General features: G+C 40.6%; 1 protein-coding gene across 5 annotated transcripts in view; it reads left to right on the plus strand.

Annotated features, from left to right (window-relative positions):
• LOC310671366 (solute carrier family 9 member C1-like) overlaps positions 1-20,043 on the plus strand; it is a 52,225-nt gene that overhangs the window by 18,451 nt on the left and 13,731 nt on the right. For all 5 annotated transcript variants that reach the window (XM_083427153.1, XM_083427156.1, XM_083427152.1 and 2 more), the window contains 12 exons: positions 1,523-1,604; positions 2,019-2,185; positions 4,539-4,679; positions 8,516-8,613; positions 10,357-10,476; positions 11,741-11,936; positions 13,270-13,458; positions 13,931-14,080; positions 14,853-14,904; positions 15,459-15,607; positions 16,617-16,742; positions 18,684-18,782. In XM_083427153.1, the coding sequence (XP_083283279.1) occupies positions 1,523-1,604; positions 2,019-2,185; positions 4,539-4,679; positions 8,516-8,613; positions 10,357-10,476; positions 11,741-11,936; positions 13,270-13,458; positions 13,931-14,080; positions 14,853-14,904; positions 15,459-15,607; positions 16,617-16,742; positions 18,684-18,782 (1,569 nt within the window). The remainder of the gene's footprint in view (positions 1-1,522; positions 1,605-2,018; positions 2,186-4,538; positions 4,680-8,515; positions 8,614-10,356; positions 10,477-11,740; positions 11,937-13,269; positions 13,459-13,930; positions 14,081-14,852; positions 14,905-15,458; positions 15,608-16,616; positions 16,743-18,683; positions 18,783-20,043) is intronic.

A 20,043-nucleotide genomic window follows, 5' to 3' on the forward strand; every position in this document is an offset into this window, starting at 1 on the left:
TCGCCCCGCGCTGACATTTTGTGACTTGGTCTGCCTTGCAACCACCACTGTTTTGTTACTGAAGGGCCTTGGTATTTTCCAGCCCTCTCAAGTGGTCCCTAAAAGTAGAAAGTTTGATAACAGCTGCCGTAGATCATATTTGACAAATGTCAGTAAGAGCACCTTAAAATATATTTTGGAAGTTCGAACTGTAGTATTGCCTCACTGTAAGTTGAGAACATTAAGATGCATTGAACACAGTCAGCTTACTTCTGATTAAACATTTGTAGGGTCTCATCATACTTTTGTATCCTGCTCTTTTCCTAAGATGTTTAGGGCTGATACAGATGATTTGCTTTTTTCTTTCAATAACTCTGTCAGAGTGGTTATGGTAAGAAATGGTTCAGTGCCACGCATTAAGCTTCATGGTTCTGCTTGGGCTTGAAGTCTGGGCTCTGAAACCAAATCAGATGCAATGGCTGGAACTTTTAAACAGAGAAAAATATATATAATAAGTAAAAATAAGCATTTTTAAAAGGAAAAAATAGATTCCAAAGGTACTTAGAATTCCATTAGGCATTACTTCTCTGCCAAGTGGGAGAGTGCAATTTGCAGTGGAAAAGTGGTATGTGGGGTCAGTGCTTGACCATTCTGCAGGCAGTAGAATGACTGCTATTGAAAAGGTCAGTGCTGGACTGAATGGGTTGTAGCAAGTTTTGCTCAATTGCAAGTACAGTGGTACCTTGGTTTGCAATTGCTTTGGATTACAACCATTTTGGATTACAAGCACGTCAAACCCGGAAGTTTGTGTCCCTTTTTTTTGGATTACAACCCATTTTGGGGGGGAGGCCCCATTGGCGAAAGTGCCCCTTGGGTTACAACCTGTTTTGGTTTACAACCAAACCTCCAGAACGGATTATGGTTGTAAACCAAGGTACCACTGTACTTCCTTTCTTGGGAAAGTGACTGAGACAGTTCTGGCAGAACAACTGCAGACAATCCTGAATGAGACTAATGATCTAATCTTTGACAGTCTGGGTTCAGGCCTCGATTTGGGACTGAATGAGCCTTGATCGACCTTATGGATGACTTTTATAGCGAGGGAATGCGACTCTGCTATTTCTGGTTGATCTCTTGGCAGTCTTCAATACCACTGATCACGATATCCTTCTGAACCGACTCTGCAGGATAGGTATCAGTGGCAGTGTATTGCAATTACAATACTCCTGCAGGGTCAGGTCCAAAGAGTAGCATTGGGAGAGTGCACTTTGCCCCCTGGTGCTTACACTGCAGAGTGCCATAGGACACTATTTTGTCCACAGTGTTATTCAACAGCTGGCTTTCCTGCTGCTACTTTGCTGAGAAGGAGCATCAGATTTTGCCATATTTGGTGATATTGTAATGTGTAGTTCCGGCTTCTTTCCATTGTTCTGTACTGAACTCCCAAAGCAGACTAAAGTATTATAAAATGCTATAAAATGTAATGTTATATTGCTGCTTTTACTAGTTATGATAGAGATGCTAATTGCTCAAATCTTTTCAGTTATTACTGCATTCAGGAACTGCGTCTTTGTTGACCTTGATGATTAATTCTACCACTGTGAGAAGGCTGGTTACAACACTAGGTAATACTCTCAACATTTCTTCTTTTCTTTATTAAAATAAAAATTAATGTGTTTTATTCATACTTCAACTTCAGCCCTATTTAAGCATTTTTTAAAAAATATATGATTTAAACGGGATAGGAAGACCAGTTTTCTGCATGCTGACCCTACTCCTAATTTCCTTGTGCTCACTGGGCATGCCCATTCCATCCCTTGCCCTCTTGGAAGGTCTGAAGGGGGGTTTTAAGCATGTTCAGATGCACAGTCTTTCAGCCTTCCTCACAACTGGGAGCCCTGATGAGGTAGGGTTCTATTTCCCAGCCATGCTGTTGTGTCTTTGCTGTATCAAGCACTCATGAGTCTGGAATTAGATGACCTTTGCTGCTGTCTTGTAAATCTTATTATGACCAATGAATTACTTTTCTGTTTCTATAGGCCTTTGTAATATTACCCTTCCAAAACGTATGGCAATGCATAACGCTGTTCAGCGAATCAGACAAATGGAAGCCAATGCATTTGCAATGCTGAAACTTGATAGATTTTTGGCTGATGCAAACTGGGCAATGGCTGAAGAAGCAATTAAAATAGATTATCCTTATAAAGTGAGTATCTTTCAGTTAGTGTTAAATAAACATAACTTAGAAAGTGTGTAAAACCAAATACAAGGTGGGCTCATAGCCTGAGCTCACTTGTCCGTTTGCTTGCCCAGAACAGAGCCACCTATCATTTGCCATGCTAAGGCTTGTGCCTGCACTGCTCTTCAAAAGGAAGAGACGGGATATGACACTTGTTGGGCCAACCTCAGGTCATGCTTAGCCATGCAATTCACCTGCTATGTCTTTGTTAAAAGAATTTGGCAGAATTAGCAACCTGATTTCAAGTTATTCATCTGACAGCAAGGACTGAGACATAGAAGGTGCTGGACTAAATACTTCCAAGAAGGACCACAAATTTTGAGGAATCTCTCATTGCTTGTCTTAGCTCTTATTTTTCACTAGGTAAGGGTCCCAGCTGAGAAACAGGGCTCTAGCCTAGTGGGGATTTGTGTTAGGAACAGAGTCCACTTGAACATTTATTTATTTGTAAACATATTTGTAAACTGCAATTTTCTATAAATATCAAAGTGGTTCATAATAATTGTAACACAATAAAAACTACATAAAATGAAAGTAGATCACCAGCTAACTATTAAGAAAATGTTTTTCATCAATTATCTGCATAAGCCTGATAGCAAAGAAAAGGTTTCAGCAAATGTTTGAAGGTTAAGCTAGAAGGTGCATGCACCCATTCAATATCTAAGAAGCAGAGCATGGTCAAGCATAGGTCAGGTTTGAGTAATGGAAGGGCAGACACAGAAGTCTGGATAAGCAAGATCAGAAAGCAATAATACAGTCATACCTTGTGTTGTATTAGGTTCATGTTGCATCTTTTCAGTTTGTGAACGCGGCAAACCCAGAAGTGTATACTTCGGGTTTCGCCGCGTGCATGTGCGTAGAAGCGTTCTGTGCGCTTCACATATGCGCAGAAGCGCTCTATCGCGCTCTGCACTTGCGCAGAAGTGCTGCTCTAGTTGTCGACTTTTCGGGGTGCAAATGGCATCCTGGAACGGATCATGCCCGCAACTAGAGGTACCACTGTAATAATAAAGGTGTTTGGTTTTTTTAAAAAAACTACACAAGTGATAGCAGAACAAAACTATCTAATAAGTCAGGGGCAGCATAATCGCTTAACTAGGGGTTAACATAGGGGTTAACTAGGGGTTAACATAGGGGTGCTGGAATAAAAACCTTTTCACCTGGTTTATAAACACTATTAAGGATGGAGCCAACAGATCTTCTGGGGCAGGGAGTTTCACAGGCTGGACACCACCGCATAAATTCCCTCACACATCCCAACCAGCTGCACTTCTGATGATGTGGAAAAGTTGTCTCCAAACAATCAGAGTGGATAGGCAGAATCATGTGAGAGGAGACTGATGTGTTTCCTCACCACGCTGACATGATATTCTGGGATGCAATCAAGCCAAAGTTAAGCCCATTCTTTCAGCTCCTGTCTGGGGTGCAATCTCGCCCTCAGGATTGTGGGTGCCCGTTGCCACAACACAGATGTGTGAAGGGTGCCTCGCTGGCTGGTTGCGGAGGGCAGAGCTGAACTGATTCTCGGAGGCAATGCCGCTGCCACCTGCCGGCTTTTCTCATTGACTTTGTGGGTGCTCTGCCCCCACAATTATCGTATTTTTCCGTGTATAAGACTAAAAAAATAAATGTGTATAAGACTAAAAAATAATGTCAAAAATTAGGAGGCATCCTTATACAGTGGTATCTCTGGATGCAAACGGGATCCCTTCCGGAGCCCTGTTCGCATCCTGAAGCGAACGCAACCCGCATCCGCGCGTCATTTTGATTATCTGTGCATGCGCAAGTGACGAAACCCGGAAGTAATGCACTCCGTTACTTCTGGGTCGCCGCAGTGCGCAACCCGAAAATACTCATCCCAAAGCTACTTTAACTCAAGGTATGACTGTACATGGGGCCATCTCTCCCCATTGTCTTAAATCTGTGTCCCCCAAAATAGGGGGTTTCTTATACAAGGGGGCGTCATAGATGGAAAAATACGGTATATTACTGTGGGTGTCCAGGCACCTATGGCCCCCTAGAGTTGTCTCCTGTGACTCCTGTGTGTGATTTAAACCAAACTGGCCCTGCCACACAGTAGTGCGAATCAGTGACTTCAGGCAGCACCATGAGCAGGGTAGATAAGACAGGATTTTAGTGTGTGAATGCTGCAGCATTCTTTGTAAATTGTTGAGTCTACAGTAGAGTATAAAAGTGCTCAGCTTCCATTGGATTGTGCCCAAAATGTTTAGATTCTTAAATTAATTTAATATTACCCTTGGTTTGATATTGAGGTTTCAGTCAATGTATATTCTGTTTTTCTTATCCCCACCTTGTGCAGTTAGATTCAGAAGAAGTTGATCAACTGATCAAATCACTTAGATGTCCAGAATGTAATGCCAATGTTACATTTGAAGGAAGTTCTCAACAAATTGCTGACATAATGGAAGAAGCCAGATTGCGTCTTTTAACGGCACAAATAGTTCGTACTTTTAATTCTATTGGCCTTTTATTGATGTAATTTCAGGATTATAATTACTTAACAATATAATTGAGCATTTTATGGTGGTTCAGAACGAAAAGTCCCAATTCTATAGAACATTTGAATCTTAAAGTATATGTTTTACTGTGAATTCAAAATACATTGTCTCTAGTGTGGTCCATAGCTATTAAAAATACAATATTAAGTGTCCACATAATTAAGGTAGAGAGATCTTTTTATCTGTCTTTTATAACTACCTCTTTATTCCTAGGAAATAGTTCATTGTTAATCTGAGAATTAGTTCTAATGTTGGGCATTTCCCCCCAAAAGTTTTATTGGAAGCCACTCTTTGCTGTAGGATGCCTAATCAGAATAATTTAGTGCATTGACTACTCCGTACCTGCCTTCCCCACATTTCTTACTTATGATCAAACCAGTTAAAGCAGGGGTCCTCAAACTAAGACCTGCGGGCCGGATTTAGCCCGCCAGGTTCCTTGACCCAGGCGCCCAGCAACTGCAGAACCCACCACTGTGTAACAGTGGCAGACTCCCTGACGAGGCAGGCGGCACAAGGATGAATGAGGTGGTGCGGCTCCGGGAGGCCCCCTGGCTTGGCACACCCGCATCCAGCGGTGCGGGCAAGGGACAGGGTGAACATGCAGGGAGGGCAGGCTGCGTGGCTCCGGGTGCTCTTATAGAGGCGCTGTGCTGCCTCCGCATGCGAGTGCCTGGCTGGGTGGCATCTGCGGGGCTCCTGCCCACGCCTTCAATCACCAGTATCAATGCTGCCCTGATTTCCTGATGTGCCCAAACTGATGTGCCCAAAGGCAGGTTCTTGGGCACCCACACCGCCGCCTGCACACCGAGGAGCCGTGTGCACCCCGTACCTCTGTGCAGTAAGTTGCACCTTGCCCAGCGGAGCTGGGTGGTGGCATGGGAGCGGGAGGAGATCCATGTGAGGAAAGGTCTGGATGATGCAGGATTGTCCCACATTTCAGTGTGGTCCCAATAAAGGCATGGCCCAGAAATGGGGATCCTAACCATGTCTACTCGGAAGTAAGTCCCATTGCTGAGTAAGTGCCTGTAGGATTGCAGCCCTCAAATTTTTAAAATGTATTTTTAATCTTTTGTTGGAAGCCGCTCAGAGTGTCAGGGGAAACTCTTTTCACATTTTTTTTTTTTGAAAGGGCAGTTTCATCTGTCTAGTGTGAGGTGTTCCTACCACTACTGCTCACTTTGCAAAGTTTTAAGTGCTGCAAATCCCACTGGGAGTGATAGAACTTTAAGAATTGCAGAGAAAAAGTGTGGGAGTGGCTATGTGTTTGCTATACAAATCCCCCTTTATGAGGTAGTGCTACAGCCCTTGAACCACAGTATAAGGAATCTGCAGGACACATATTCTGATAGGCACATGGATTTAGCAGGTGTCGATGAGATTAGTCCACTTTGGACTCTTGAGTTTGACAGAATCAATCCCCTTCTTTGTTTTCTTATGTAGCATGGGATCTTTATAAGTGGCACAATCCTAGAAAAATCTACTGAGGAAGTAGTCCCACAAGTCAAGTGCATAATGCTGCCTGAAAAATCAATTGTCGCCTGAGATTATTACACTGTGTACTGCAGACCATTTTCAAACCAAAATGTAATAGTGGTGTATCTTATTACAGTGTTGTAAAATGCTTAGGCCTGATATTGGATTTTTCTGCATTGCTAAATCATACAATCAGCATTTCACATTTGAAGATAGGGACATGGTTGTAACAGTCCCTTTCCAATATGAAGGATTAATGCCTGCACTCTGTCCACCTCACCCCACTCTATTGCACACACTGTTACATATCACTGAAAGTTTTTTCACCTGCTGTATAGTATCAGTTTGCCCACTCCGATTTAAAGTATAAGGTGTTGGGTTTTTGCTTTCTTTTGCTTTTGCCAGTGATTAGTATCAGACTAGGATGGGGAGAAAGGATCAAATTGGATGTCTTTGGGCCAGTCACTATCGTTCATCCTAACGTACCTCACAGGGGTGATGTGAGGATAAAAATGAGATGGTGTATGCCTCCTTTAGCTTTTGAAGGTGGAAAGGTAGAATCAGTGCTGTTTTTCTAGAAAAAAGAGTGCTGGAACTCACCACAAATGTCTCCCTTGTTCTTTTATAATGCCAATGGTGCCTACCTGAGAGGTGCTGGAACTGAGTTCCGGCTGAAAAAAAGCCCCGAGTGGAATATATATTTAGTTACATAAATCCCAATCCTCCATCAGAGTCAAGAAAGGCTCAAGCTCTGGAAGGGTAATGATTACCTCCCACATTGAAATACTTTTGAAGTCTGTTTCTTGGATTAGAAATCTAGGAATGTTCTGTTCAAAGCATTGGTTGCAGCCAGAATGTACTTCAAGCCTTTGTGGAAGTTGTGGTGTAATAGAAGGGAGGGATCTCTGGACCTCCACATGTTGAATTTCAGTTCCCAACATCATCCCTGACCATTGGCCACAGGTTCCCACTCCTCCTATAGAAGTTCAGGTCCAAGCAGAACCTTGGACAGTTGCAAATGGCATTCAGGCTCACACATGTATGGCCAACTCAAATGTTGCTTCAGCGGTGGTTTAGAGTTCCCTGAGGCTTAAATAGGGATGCTGCTTAGAGTAATTAGCTCCACCATCACCCTGAAAAATGGCTTTTGTAATTAAATAAGTTTTTCTCAGTTGAGCTGGGAATTAGTTCTTATGGTGCCATGGAGACTGACTCTGTTGCTGCTTTCAAGATGAAAGCATAAGGTTAGTGTTACATCTCAGGAGGTTCACATGTGCTGCAGAGTGAGAGTGGGATCACTGAGGATACATGCTGAGGACAATTTCTTCCCTCTACTCTGGCTCCTCAGAGTCTCTGGGCTCACTCGCTGAATGAGGTGAATTTCAACCTGATATCATGACTAGGAAATCTTAGAAAATGTCTACTCTTCATCAATGCTGGTACCAGAGGGGTGCAGAACAAACACACATAAACTGCAACCAAATCATAAAATTAACAAGATATGCTAACAAACAAAGCAGCTAAAAACAACATCAGGATAATAACCACCTTACGTAACCTACAAATAAGTAAGTCTTAACCTAGTGCCGAAATGATGACAGTTCACAGATAGAGTGCCGCCTCTATTCCTGCATCACCATAAAGTGAGCTTCCCTCAGTGATAGAAAATTGAGGCTAGCAACGTCCAAAAATATTAGCACATGAATAGGGAGAGGTGCTTCTTTAGTTATGGACTAGTCTGAGAAATGCATAAACTGAAGACTCATATCTGACAATGCATCAAGTGATGATCTGCATGTGGGAATAATGTTTTGGGCAGAATGCACAAAAGATATACATTTCCTACAAAAAAGACACAAAATTTTGGATTCCTGAGTATGCTAAAGCTATCCAATATTAGAAGCGCTGAGGAAGGCAGCTGTCTAAACAAACCAACAAACCACAGGTTTAGTTACAGGTAGGTAGCCGTGTTGGTCTGCCATAGTTGAAACAAAATAAAAAAATTCATTCCAGTAGCACCTTAGAGACCAACTAAGTTTGTTATTGGTATGAGCTTTCGTGTGCATGCACACTTCTTAGGTTTTGTTTGTTTGTTTAAACCACAGGTTGCATGTGGGGAAAATGTGAAGCACTACATAAAGAACTTCCATGTAACCTCAGTGTTTTTAATAGAGCTAATTAACAGTTTAATTAGCATGCAGAGGCAGATAGATAGCTATGTTGTTCAGTAGGTAGATAATGCATGTTGCTGAAGAAAGCAACAGTTATTTCATTCAGTATATACATTATTTTTTTCTAAATATAGGCCAGTTATCAGAAGCAATACAACAATGGAATGCTGAACCAAGATGCTGCCCAAACATTAATAGGTGCAGCAGAAAGCTATGTTGATATTGAAGGAAAGTAAGTGCTGTATTTTAAAGAAAGAAAAAGATAAGTGCTGTATAATTTTTAATGTTATTGTTACAGACATCCCACCAACCACCTGAATGAAGATCACACACTACTGATGGTTCATGGAACACAGTTTGGGAACCACTGGCCTTAGAACACAAGTTCATAACCTAATAATGCAATCTTAAGTACATAGGGAAACGTTTAGTGAGAATTGCCTGAGAGTCCAGTGGAAGTGCTTATCTGGTGTCTGGACTCAATAAAGAACTGGATGATGACTTGTAAACTGAAGCTCAACCCTGACAAGATGGAGGTCCGGTTGGCATTTCTATTAGAGCAACTGAGACAGAGTCCTGTAGTAATTGCCACACATTGAACCAAGGACAGGGCTGTGGTTATGACTGCCCACTTTGCAGCACTTATCCCACTTAGCACTCTGGCTTGCTGAGCCTGCACAGATTGATTGTTCTCTTTGGCTGTAACTGCATGTTTTGAGCCCTGGGTTGCAGGAGCCTTTGCCTTTGAGAATACCTTCTGAGTACTGTCTGCAGCCTTTGGGGGTGGGCAGTTTCATGTCAGGCAAGACATATTTGTACAAGCATTAAAAAAAGATGCTCCAAACACCTGAAAAAAATGGAGGAGAGTAGTGGCACTAAAACACAGGTGGGGAACTTGTGAGTGGAGCGTTGCCTTAGTTGAGTTGCTTTAAAAGAATGAAAACATATATTCGTTAACTAAAGCAGTCTTAGCCACTTGCCAAAATACCTTCAGCTGGCATGCAAAAAAAATGGGTCATCCAGCAATTCATTAATGGCATTTATGTGATCAGCTAAGAGCAATGGAACCCTAATTCCTTTAGTCTCTGGTGAATCTCCTCAGTACCTGATCAGCCCCACCCCCAGAATCTTGAATTGGGGGAAGCCAGCTCTCCCTTGTATCACATCCCTAAAATTCCCGTACACAGAGGGGAATTTGATCATCAGCTCACTAGAATTTGTCAACAGTTTAAAAAGGTAGGACAAGAGCTGAGAATTGAGCCCTTCTCACCAGGATGGTTTCTTGGGAGCCTGGGACATTCCTTGTGAGGGAGATTCCTTGGTCCTAACTAGGGATGACAGAGAGATTTGATTGAGTTATAATTTCTGACCTGAACTTTCTGAAACACCACCGTCCTTCAAAACTGACACTTCTCCAAATATGCAGTATACTTTGGTCAAGTAATGTGTGCAAAAATACACAATGCTGTGGTTAAGTTTGCATAAAAATGCATATCTGGAGGGAGGAAATAACATAAAAAGGCAATGTCTTACAGCATATTGCTCTGCAAAAGAGTGTATATTGGGCAGAATTGATTGATTTCCCTTTTTGGTGTGAAATTGGATTAGGTCCCTCTTTCAGGATCCTATAGGCAACTGGCTGAACCTTGTAAAAACGGGATGCTGAACTGACCTTACCTTCGTATGGTCATTATTTTCCTTCTCCACTGATTTTGTATCTTTCTGTTATTTAAAAGTGAAGTTTTGTAAGCAACCTTGATCATTTTTCCTGAAGAGCAGGCTTCTAAGGAAACATTCAGGATTGCATTGTTAATGTTTTTTTTTTAATGAAGCAGCTGTCTTGATATCTGTATTCTCAAATTCACTCATGTATGAAATACATGAATTCATTCATGTAAGTTGAGATATCTTTAGGATCTTACTATTTTCTTACTATTAGCTTCTCTTCTCAATTACCTTGTCTTAAATATTTTAGGTTTATGAATATTCATGAAGTAAAGACCTATTGGGAAAGCAAAGGAGTGCTGGTAAAGTTGAAGAAATTGCTATCTGATTGGGTTTACAGCGTGAAAGAGGAAACATTTAAGGCACCAAAGTTAGTGTTTATTAATGTTTGCTTAAATATGGTTGATAGAAAAGGTAGTGTGCTTACACAGTAAAATTATACAGACATACACACTCATTTGCTAAGATTAGTAATAAAAATATTGAGCATAGTTGTTGAGGTTTGCTGGGGTTTGGCCACAAGGAATCAAGTTTCCAGTTCTGTGGAGAGCTGACTTGGTCTAGAGGTGAGAAGTTCAGTTCCAGGCAGTTAATCAAGTCCCAAAATGACAAGCAGCGTTCTGAAGGACCAAAAGCAAGTAATAGCAAGTTCCAAAATCAGCAAGTAAGATCAGAGAGCTAAGGCTTGCAAATAATCAGTGCGAAAGTCAGCTGTGTGGGGAAGGGAGGAGTTGGCTTCTCCAGACATGATCCTGCCCAGAGAGGCACATTATTCAAAGTGAAGAGCAAGCTCTGAAGCTTGGATTTTATAAGGCAAGGGAGTGCTAAAGTCGGATGGTGGTGCTTATATTGTAACCCTGATAGATACCTTTGGATGCACAGTTCAGGTTGCAGGAATGCAGCCGTAGTGGCACAGGAGGTTAGGCTCGGGGGGTGGGGGCGGCATGGCTGAGTGCTGGGAGCCCTGAGTCTAGATTTCTCTTGACTGGTTCATATCCCTGTGTGTGCAGGTGGAGATCAGTATAGAGCTCAATTGAGTCTTCTTTCCAGCCAGTGTTCTGGCCCAGTTCTGAGCATAGGAGCTGTCAGCATTCTCCGCTGACTCCCTACTCTTTAGTCAGGGAAAGGGGGCTGAGGCTGAGGAGACATTGATGACAGTGATGGGTAGAAGATTGGATGCAGAATTCTACTTTTGGCTTTGCCAGCATCACGTTTCTTTGGAGCAAGGTCAGTGTTGGCAAGAAAGAAAAGAATACAAGTGTGTTGTTGTACTGTTCTTCCTCAGATACCTCTGGATACCCCCTTGTTTGAGAAGTGAGTGAGTGTCTCAAACAGTCCATACAATTATGTATAGTTCTGTTGGGAAATCCCCCATTTCCAATGGGGAGGGGTGCCCAGTTTTAGGAAAGGAAGAGGAGCAGGACTCTTTTTCATTCTTCTCATTTAGCTTCACAAGACTCCTTAGCACCTCTAGTTGTTGCTAGATTCCTGCCTGTCTATGGGTCTTATCATACATTTTTAAATAGTCTAATTACCCACGCATGGTATGAACAAGTAAATATAATGTAGTGGTCAGAATTTTCTAAATGATTTGGTAACTAATCAAAGCTCAAATTTTTATTCTCCCTCCCCAGAAACAAGTTTTTAAGAATGTGCCACCATATGGTATTCATGGATGAATTTGAATATATAAGTACCATGATGACATTTTTGAACTGTGTCCCTATCGTTCTTCACTTTATACCAAAGTATTCTTCAACATTCGTTCTAGAACTAAAAGTGTGCAACTACTATTATCTGGCTTTGTATATAATGGAAGCATTATTTAAGGTACTGGATATTCAAAGTATTGCAATATTTGTATTAACTGTATTTTTAATTATTGACTTTGTTGTTGTTGTTTAGTCGTTTAGTCATGACCGACTCTTTGTGACCCCATGGACCAGAGCACGCCAGGCACTCCTGTCTTCCACTGCCTCCCACAGTTTGGTCAGACTCATGCTTGTAGCTTTGACAACACTATCCAACCATCTCGTCCTGTGTCGTCCCCTTCTCCTTGTGCCCTCCATCTTTCCCAACACCAGGGTCTTTTCCAGGGAGTCTTCTCTTCTCATGAGGTGGCCAAAGTATTGGAGCCTCAGCTTCACGATCTGTCCTTCCAGCGGACATATAATCATTATTGACTTACATTTTTACAATATGGAATTTGAATTTACTTGACCAACAGTGTGAAATTGAAACTCTTGTTTCTTGGAAATATCACACCCTGCTCATTCTTTTTCTTCAGTTAATGTTCTGATTCTTGCTGTGGCTTAAAAGAAACAACTATAGTTGTGTTGACTGAGAGTTGATCCCGCTCCTCTCTTGATCACCTCCTGCAAGATCACAGAGATGTCTGTGTATGAGGAGATCTCCATATTGACAGTCCCTTTCCCCATACACTCGAGTTGTGTGCAAAGCTGCCTGTGAACATTATTGCAGTCAGTGGAGTTCACGCCCTCCCCATTAATTCTATTTGGTTAGGTTTATAGAATTGTGTTGTGTCTATGCTTTATGTTTGAAAACTTAGGAATAATTTTCCTCTGCTGTTGCCTCTACAGCAATTTAGAGAAGTACATAAAGGTTAATCGTAGACCTCTTCTCCATGAATTTATTTAATCCCCTTTTAAGGTGGTCCAAGGTTGTGGCCATCTCAAAATCTTGTGGCAGTGAATACCGTACATTAATGTGGAGAGCACATCAGTGCTAGGTGAGACCAGAAGTCTACCATCCTGTTTCCCACAGTGGCCAACCTTGTGAACTTGTGCAGGGCCTGAAGATACTAGGCTCTCCAATTGTTGCTTCCCACCAGTAACTGGTACTGGTACTGGTTTCCATTCACCTGGTTTGGAGAGATTTTTTTGAAGCCCTTGTAAGTTCTCTGGGGGTTTCATTATGCTGAATAATTTGGCGTATTGCAAATTTGTCCACATCATGACTTATTCCATGTCTTTGTGAACCAATTAAAAACACCAGTCCCCAATACAGAACGTTTTGAGGCTCTTCTTCTTACTACTAGTAATTGTTTTTATTATGTAAGGTGCTTTGGGAGCCCTGTGAATTGAGGAGTAAAATGCTTAATACACACAATGTTTGATGTCAATTAAATATTTGTTTTAAACAGGCTTTTGCAATGGGGAGGACCTACATCTTTTACCACTGGAACCAGTTTGATCTTATAATCATAGTAGTGGGAGTTGTAGATGTCATGATTATTAACCTCTTTAAAACACTCAGTACAACGTATCATATGATTAATACTATCAGGATATTTCGGTTTATTCGTGTTTTAAGAATTCTGCGGCTCTTTAAGGTAAAAGAAATTGATCATTTTTTCAGTAATGTGTTATGCTTTGTTAGTAGAAAACTATATTTTCTTCAGGAATTGGGTATTTTTTTGGGTGGGGGGAGAACCTTCTGTTGACAGACAGGACTTCTAGAAAAAATGACATCGTTGGGAGGGGCTTTTCCTCAATTCCTATGAATGACTTCACTCAATTCCTAAGCTGCCTTGAGTCCATGTCAGGAAAAAAGGCAGGGTATAAATAAATATAATAATAATAATAATTCCCAGAGCAATCCTGCTTCACTAGAATGTAGCAGGCACTTGGCATGAGTTGTAGCTGAGCGTTTGTGACATTGTTTAAAAGCAGCTTATTGAATTTGTGGAAGATATGGTCCTATGGTCCTGGCTGGGTAATGTTGAAGGAGCTGTAATGGTCTGGTATGAGCATTAACTGTGCAATACATGATATATGTATATTTAAATACATTATGTATTTCAGCTTGTGATACCTAGAACGATTTATTTATTGGAGAAGCAAATAAACAGACAGCTCACTTTCCGGTATGATATCGCTAAAGGATATGTTCAAGGTGAAGAAGATACAAATTGTTTAATTGGACAGATTGCTGGCCATGAGAGAGTTTATCAAGTGAGTACATGACTTCACATTTTAAGCAGAAAATTACATCACTTGTGATACCATTCCTTAAAGCAGGGACGAGGAACCTGTGGAACCAGATGGACCACAGCTTCCATCATACCTACCCATTGGCCATGCTGACTGGGGTGGTGGAGTGCAACAATATCTGAAGAGCCACAGGTTCCCATTTTCTGCTTTAAAGAGTCAATAATATATTTTGAGAAGGACTCTTCACAAGGGGATTACATGCTATTTTGTACTTGTAAAAAGCTCAGAACACACGGAAGTAGTTCAGGCTAGTAGAATCTAAAAAAAATATGAATGTAACAAGATCAAGATAAGAGAACTGAACCTTAATGAAACAGCTTGGTTTCCGTCAAGCAACCACATTAATTTTAAGTACCATAGGATGATGCCCTCTGAAGTAGTACAGAGAACTCAGTTCAGATATAACACTTAGTTGTTAGGAAATGGGAATCATGCCACAGATTTCTCCCCTCCCCATATCTCACTGAAATGAACCAGCATTGCCTGGTGAGTATTGTAAACCATGGTTTGTATTCTAGCTGGAATCTGCTTTATAGTTGTCTTTATTTTAAGTGCTTTAAGCATTTAGGTTGTGGGCAAGAATAAAATCATACTTAAAAAATAAGTACAGAAATACATATGTACTATTAAAAATTGGTATAATTATTCATTAGTGGCTATAGATATGTAATTACCTTTCAAGGAAACTCGAGTTCTGCTTAATATATAAGGTGTATTTTCTCCCTTTTTACAGGAAATACATAGAATATTGGAAATGAACAAACAAGAGGCTATGAAAGAGTTAGGTAGGAATTTAATGAGGTATACAGTGGTGCCTCGGGTTACAGACGCTTCAGGTTACAGACTCTGCCAACCCAAAAATAATACCTCGGGTTAAGAACTTTGCTTCAGGATGAAAAAAGAAATCGTGCTCCGACGGCGCAGCGGCAGCAGGAAGCCCCATTAGCTAAAGTGGTGCTTCAGGTTAAGAACAGTTTCAGGTTAAGAACAGACCTCCAGAATGAATTAAGTTCTTAACCCGAGGTACCACTGTACATACAAATTGTTCTGGGTGGTTCTTGAGAAATAATTTATACTTACTTAATTCCAATTTCCAAAACTTTTATAAAATTCTGAGGAAAATTTAAAGTCCTAAGATATTGTATTTATTATTAAGACTGCTCCTGCTCCTCTTGAATTCAGGAAACAGGCAGGGTTTTTTTGAAATGGGGTTACTTACAGCATAAGTAAACAGCAAAGGGGATCATTGTGGCAAACAGTATTTTCAGGCAAGAAATGTTTGATCCCAACTCAACTGAAAGAAAATTGTTTAGGTAACTAATATTTTAATTTGTTTTAGGGTTAATGCAGCGTGATTATCCAGAGATTGTCACAGGCGTGAAAACCAAACAAGCAGTCCAAACAGTGCTAAACACAGCTTCTGAAACTCTAAAGTTTATGATATCGGGAGGAATTGTTGACAAAACTGAAGGTGCTGAACTACATAAGGTAATTTTTAAAATCCACACCTATGTATATATCTGTGCCTAACTATAACTGTATCACCATATCTTTCATGAGTAGATTAATGTCCTACTTTTTGACTAGAGTCTCCAAAGCAGCTAGGAAAACCCTCCTGGAGCACTGCTAAAACAGCCCCACTAGAGCAGGAGCTGCAACAAAAGTTCCTTTCCACAGTGCAGTTGCTGTAAGTTGACTCTGTTGCAATTGGCATAGGACTGACTGTGTATACATGTGTATACAACTTACACATATATTATGAGAAAGCAGAAAGTAGCAGTGAAAAACAAGTCAGGCAGAGTATACTTGTACATTACAAAATACAGTGGTGCCTCGCAAGACGAAATTAATTCGTTCCGCGAGTCTCTTTGTCTAGCGGTTTTTTCGTCTTGCGAAGCAACCCTATTAGCGGATTAGCGCTATTAGCGGTTTAGCGGCTATTAGCGGCTATTAAAGGCTTAAGGGATTAGCGGATTAGCTGCTAAAAGGCTATTAGCGGTTTAGCGGCTTAGAAAAAGGGGGTGGGGAGCAAAAAAAAATCTCAAGACTCGCAAGACATTTTCGTCTTGCAAAGCAAGCCCATAGGGAAATTTGTCCTGCGAAGCGCATCGAAAAACGGAAAACCCTTTCGTCTAGCGGGTTTTCCGTCTTGCAAGGCATTCGTCTTGCGGGGTACCACTGTACACAGTTGAGATCAAAATGGAGTCAGGGCTCAGGACTAGCATCCTTTCCCATCAGCTACATGACAAAGAAAAAAGACTAAGCTCTGAGCATGGAGGAGGTAGTAAGGATTATTTCCCCATTGTTACTTTTCTTGCTAGGGCAAGCAAAGGATGTGACCTCACAGAATGCCCTCTCTAGGAATTTACAGGGGGGAACTCCATGTGTCTTAACCCTTTGCTTACTTAGCAACACATGACGTTTTATTTTCGCTGCAATCATTTCCCACAGTTCTGGACTAGTTTCTGTAGATTGTAAGATTACTTTTCTTCTTTAGATGATTCTAATTAAAAAACAACAGCTTGCAACACTTCCATCTACAATTGCACCTCCTACTGCACAAGAACTTCTGCGTAATGTCATTTGGCTACAGAATGACAAAAAACAGGTAGAATACATTCAGGTAAGCATAGTCGTAAAACATATTTCTATGCTTAAAAATAGTCTGTGTCTTATTTATACAAGGCCCCAAGAATGTAGATCCTTCATTCCATGGGAGATTTCCGATCCTGCTCCACTCATCAGGAGCTACCTGGCCGACTGGCCAGCCAGCCTTGCATCCGTGCATTGAATTTGTCATCTGAATATGATCTGTTATCTCAGAATCCAAGGCTCGTCAGCCCACTCTTTTTACTCTTATTGCACAATTACTACTCCTTGATTTTGATGTGTAATATTTTTCATTTGTCCGGTGCAGTCAGATTGTACACAGAGAGAGCTTATACATTCAGATTCAAAGGAATGTAATGTATCATTATGTGTGTCAACCAACATTTATTTCCAAAACCCATCCCTATTCATTGCTTTCTACAACCTCACCTCCCATCTTCTGAAAACTGCTGCTGCTTTAACAAAAAAAAAAAAAATCATTTTTTCTTCATTCTCACTTCCTGTGATACCTTGGCCTTACAAAGATAGAATATCTCCATGTGAGATGACCACTTTTTCTATTTTTCCCATTGGAATCTCCTACCCTGACCAGTGTCCTGGGAGCTCCTGTCCCCACCCATCTCTCATGAATGTGTGATTTTCTTATTTACTCCCTATGTTTGACTATGTGTTTGGAACCCTGCCCTGGGATAAGGGGAGCTGTTTTTGAGGGGTGATTTTTGAATGGGTAACATGACACCCTTCTCCAATGTCTCATCTTATCAAAATGACAATCTTCTGGTGATTTTTTTTGTTTTAAAATGCTTAGAATTTTTTATGCATATTTGTGTATACTGTCTAATTTGTCCCTGAGTTTTTCACTTATATAAATATGTCAGTATTTAACCTTTAATCAATGTGAACATTTTGTAGGCTTTGTATTTCAAATTATCTATTTGTTATTTGACATTTTAATGAATAATGATGAATAGGATTTTAAGATGTCTAACTTTCTGAACCCGAATGTTGGTTAATTTTTCACTGCCTCAAACCAGATACTGTTGTCTCTCTCAAGTGTTATGTTTCCATTTCTCAAAACATCTTTGTCGTAGATTTGCAAAGTTTTGATCAGTTTCCTATAGATTGGAAAACACAATGAATGACTACTATTAATGACATTTACAAGTTATGCATTTCCAGACACACCATAAAACTACCATGCACATTTAAACTGTCTCTTTTACATATCTCACCTTTATGTTACATAGTCAAAATACTTTCAAACCTTTTATACTAAGATATAATAGATATCCAATCAGTATTCCATTTGTTTATTTAAAACTTTTTAAATAAATTGAATGTATATTTGCTGATTCTTCAGGTATTATCTGCCCATTATCTTTCTGCCATATACAGTGGTGCCTTGCAAGACGAAAAGAATCCGTTCCGTGAGTCTCTTTGTCTAGTGGTTTTTTCGTCTTGCGAAGCAAGCCCATTAGTGGATTAGTGTATTAGTGCTATTAGCGGCTATTAAAGGCTTAAGGGATTAGCGGATTAGCTGCTAAAAGGCTATTAGCAGCTTAGTGCCTTAGAAAAAGGGGGTGGGGAGCGGAAAAAACCCCCAGGAATCGCAAGACATTTTCATCTTGTGAAGCAAGCCCATAGCAAATTCGTCCTGCGAAGCACCTCCAAAACGGAAAACCCTTTCGTCTAGCGGGTTTTCCGTCTTGCGAGGCATTCGTCTTGCGGGGCACCACTGTATCTATAAAACATCTTACACTGCAGTCTACTTATTATAAAATGTTGCTGTAAATAGTACTCCTTTGCTGTCCTCCCAAAGTAAGTTTTCAGAAATATCTTAAGAAATCTTAAAATATTTATGTCCCCTCATTTTGTTGGCATACTTAATAATGTACTGTGTGTCTTATGCTCTGTAATACTTTCTATACCATGTTCATTTATTTGCTATTTTCAGAGAAAAGCAAAAATTCTTTATTATGATTATGGAGATATGATATGTGAGGAAGGTGAATTACCACAAGGAATCCATTTAATTGTATCAGGAATGATAAAGGTAAATGATAGTTATAGACAAAATACCTGAGCAACATAAATAACTGGCAAGAAATTAGGGACACCACAATGGTGGATAATATTATACTAAATATAATTTATAACTTTTTACTGCAAGTCTTTAGCACACTTTTATTGGCTTTAACTTTTTATAGGGATATATATGGTCATGACTTATTTTTTTATCTGCTTATGCAGCTGTAACATAAATAGCACCTTTTTGTCACTATCACCACCAACCTATAAACCTGTAAATGGATTATGTGGGGAAATCAATTGTCCACATCCACTTTTGCCTCATGAGGGAAATTCCACACAGGTTGAAATATTCAAGTTGCTACGTTCATATGAGTAAGATTTTCCTTTCACCTTGCCCAAATATAAAGCTTTATATCCTTGCTGTCACCAGCAGGGAAAGGGAGGAATTGCCAGATAAATGCTCCTGTACATTTATTTGAGACTGTGAATGTCCCTTGCCCTCCAAGTGCTCCTCAGACATTATTTCTCTTGTTGGCTATGCGTAAAAAGTCCCAATTCTTAGGAGTCCTTTTGGACTATCACAGTCACAAATCAGAAAAGGGTTTTCCCCTTTCTTTTCTCAGACGCATAAGAACCACAAGAAGAGCCTGCTGGATCAGGTTGACAGCACATGTAGTACAGCATCCTGTTCTCACAGTGGTCAAACAATTGCCTGTGGGAAGCCAGCAAGCAGTATTTGAGCACAAGAGCACTCTCCCCTCCTGCAGTTTCCAGCAACTGGTGTACAGAAACATTGCTGCCGCCAGCTGTGAAGGCAGAGCATAGCCACCATGGCTCACCGTGACTAGTAGCCATCAGTAGCCCTGTCCTCCATGAATTTGTCTCATTCTTTTTTAAAGCCAACCAGTTGGGTGGTTATCTCTGCCGCCTATGGGAGTGAGTTCCATAGTTTAGCTATGTACTGCATGGAGAAGTACTTCCTTTTATCTGTCCCGAGTCTTCCAACATTCAGCTTCATTGTATATCCACAAGTTCTTGTGTTAGGAAAGAGGGAGAAAAACTTTCCTCTGTTCACTTTATCCATGGTTCTAGATTCAGGTAGGTAGCTGTGTTGGTCTGACGCAGTAGAAATAAATAGATAGATAGATAGTCCAGTAGCACCTAAGAGACCCACTAAGTTTGTTCTTGGTATGAGCTTTCGTGTGCATGCACACACACACGAAAACTCATACCAAGAACAAACTTAGTCTCTAAGGTGCTACTGGACATTTAAAAAAATATAT

The sequence above is a fragment of the Podarcis tiliguerta genome (genome assembly GCF_965153285.1).
Source record: "Podarcis tiliguerta genome assembly, chromosome: 1".
Classification (NCBI taxonomy): domain Eukaryota; kingdom Metazoa; phylum Chordata; class Lepidosauria; order Squamata; family Lacertidae; genus Podarcis; species Podarcis tiliguerta.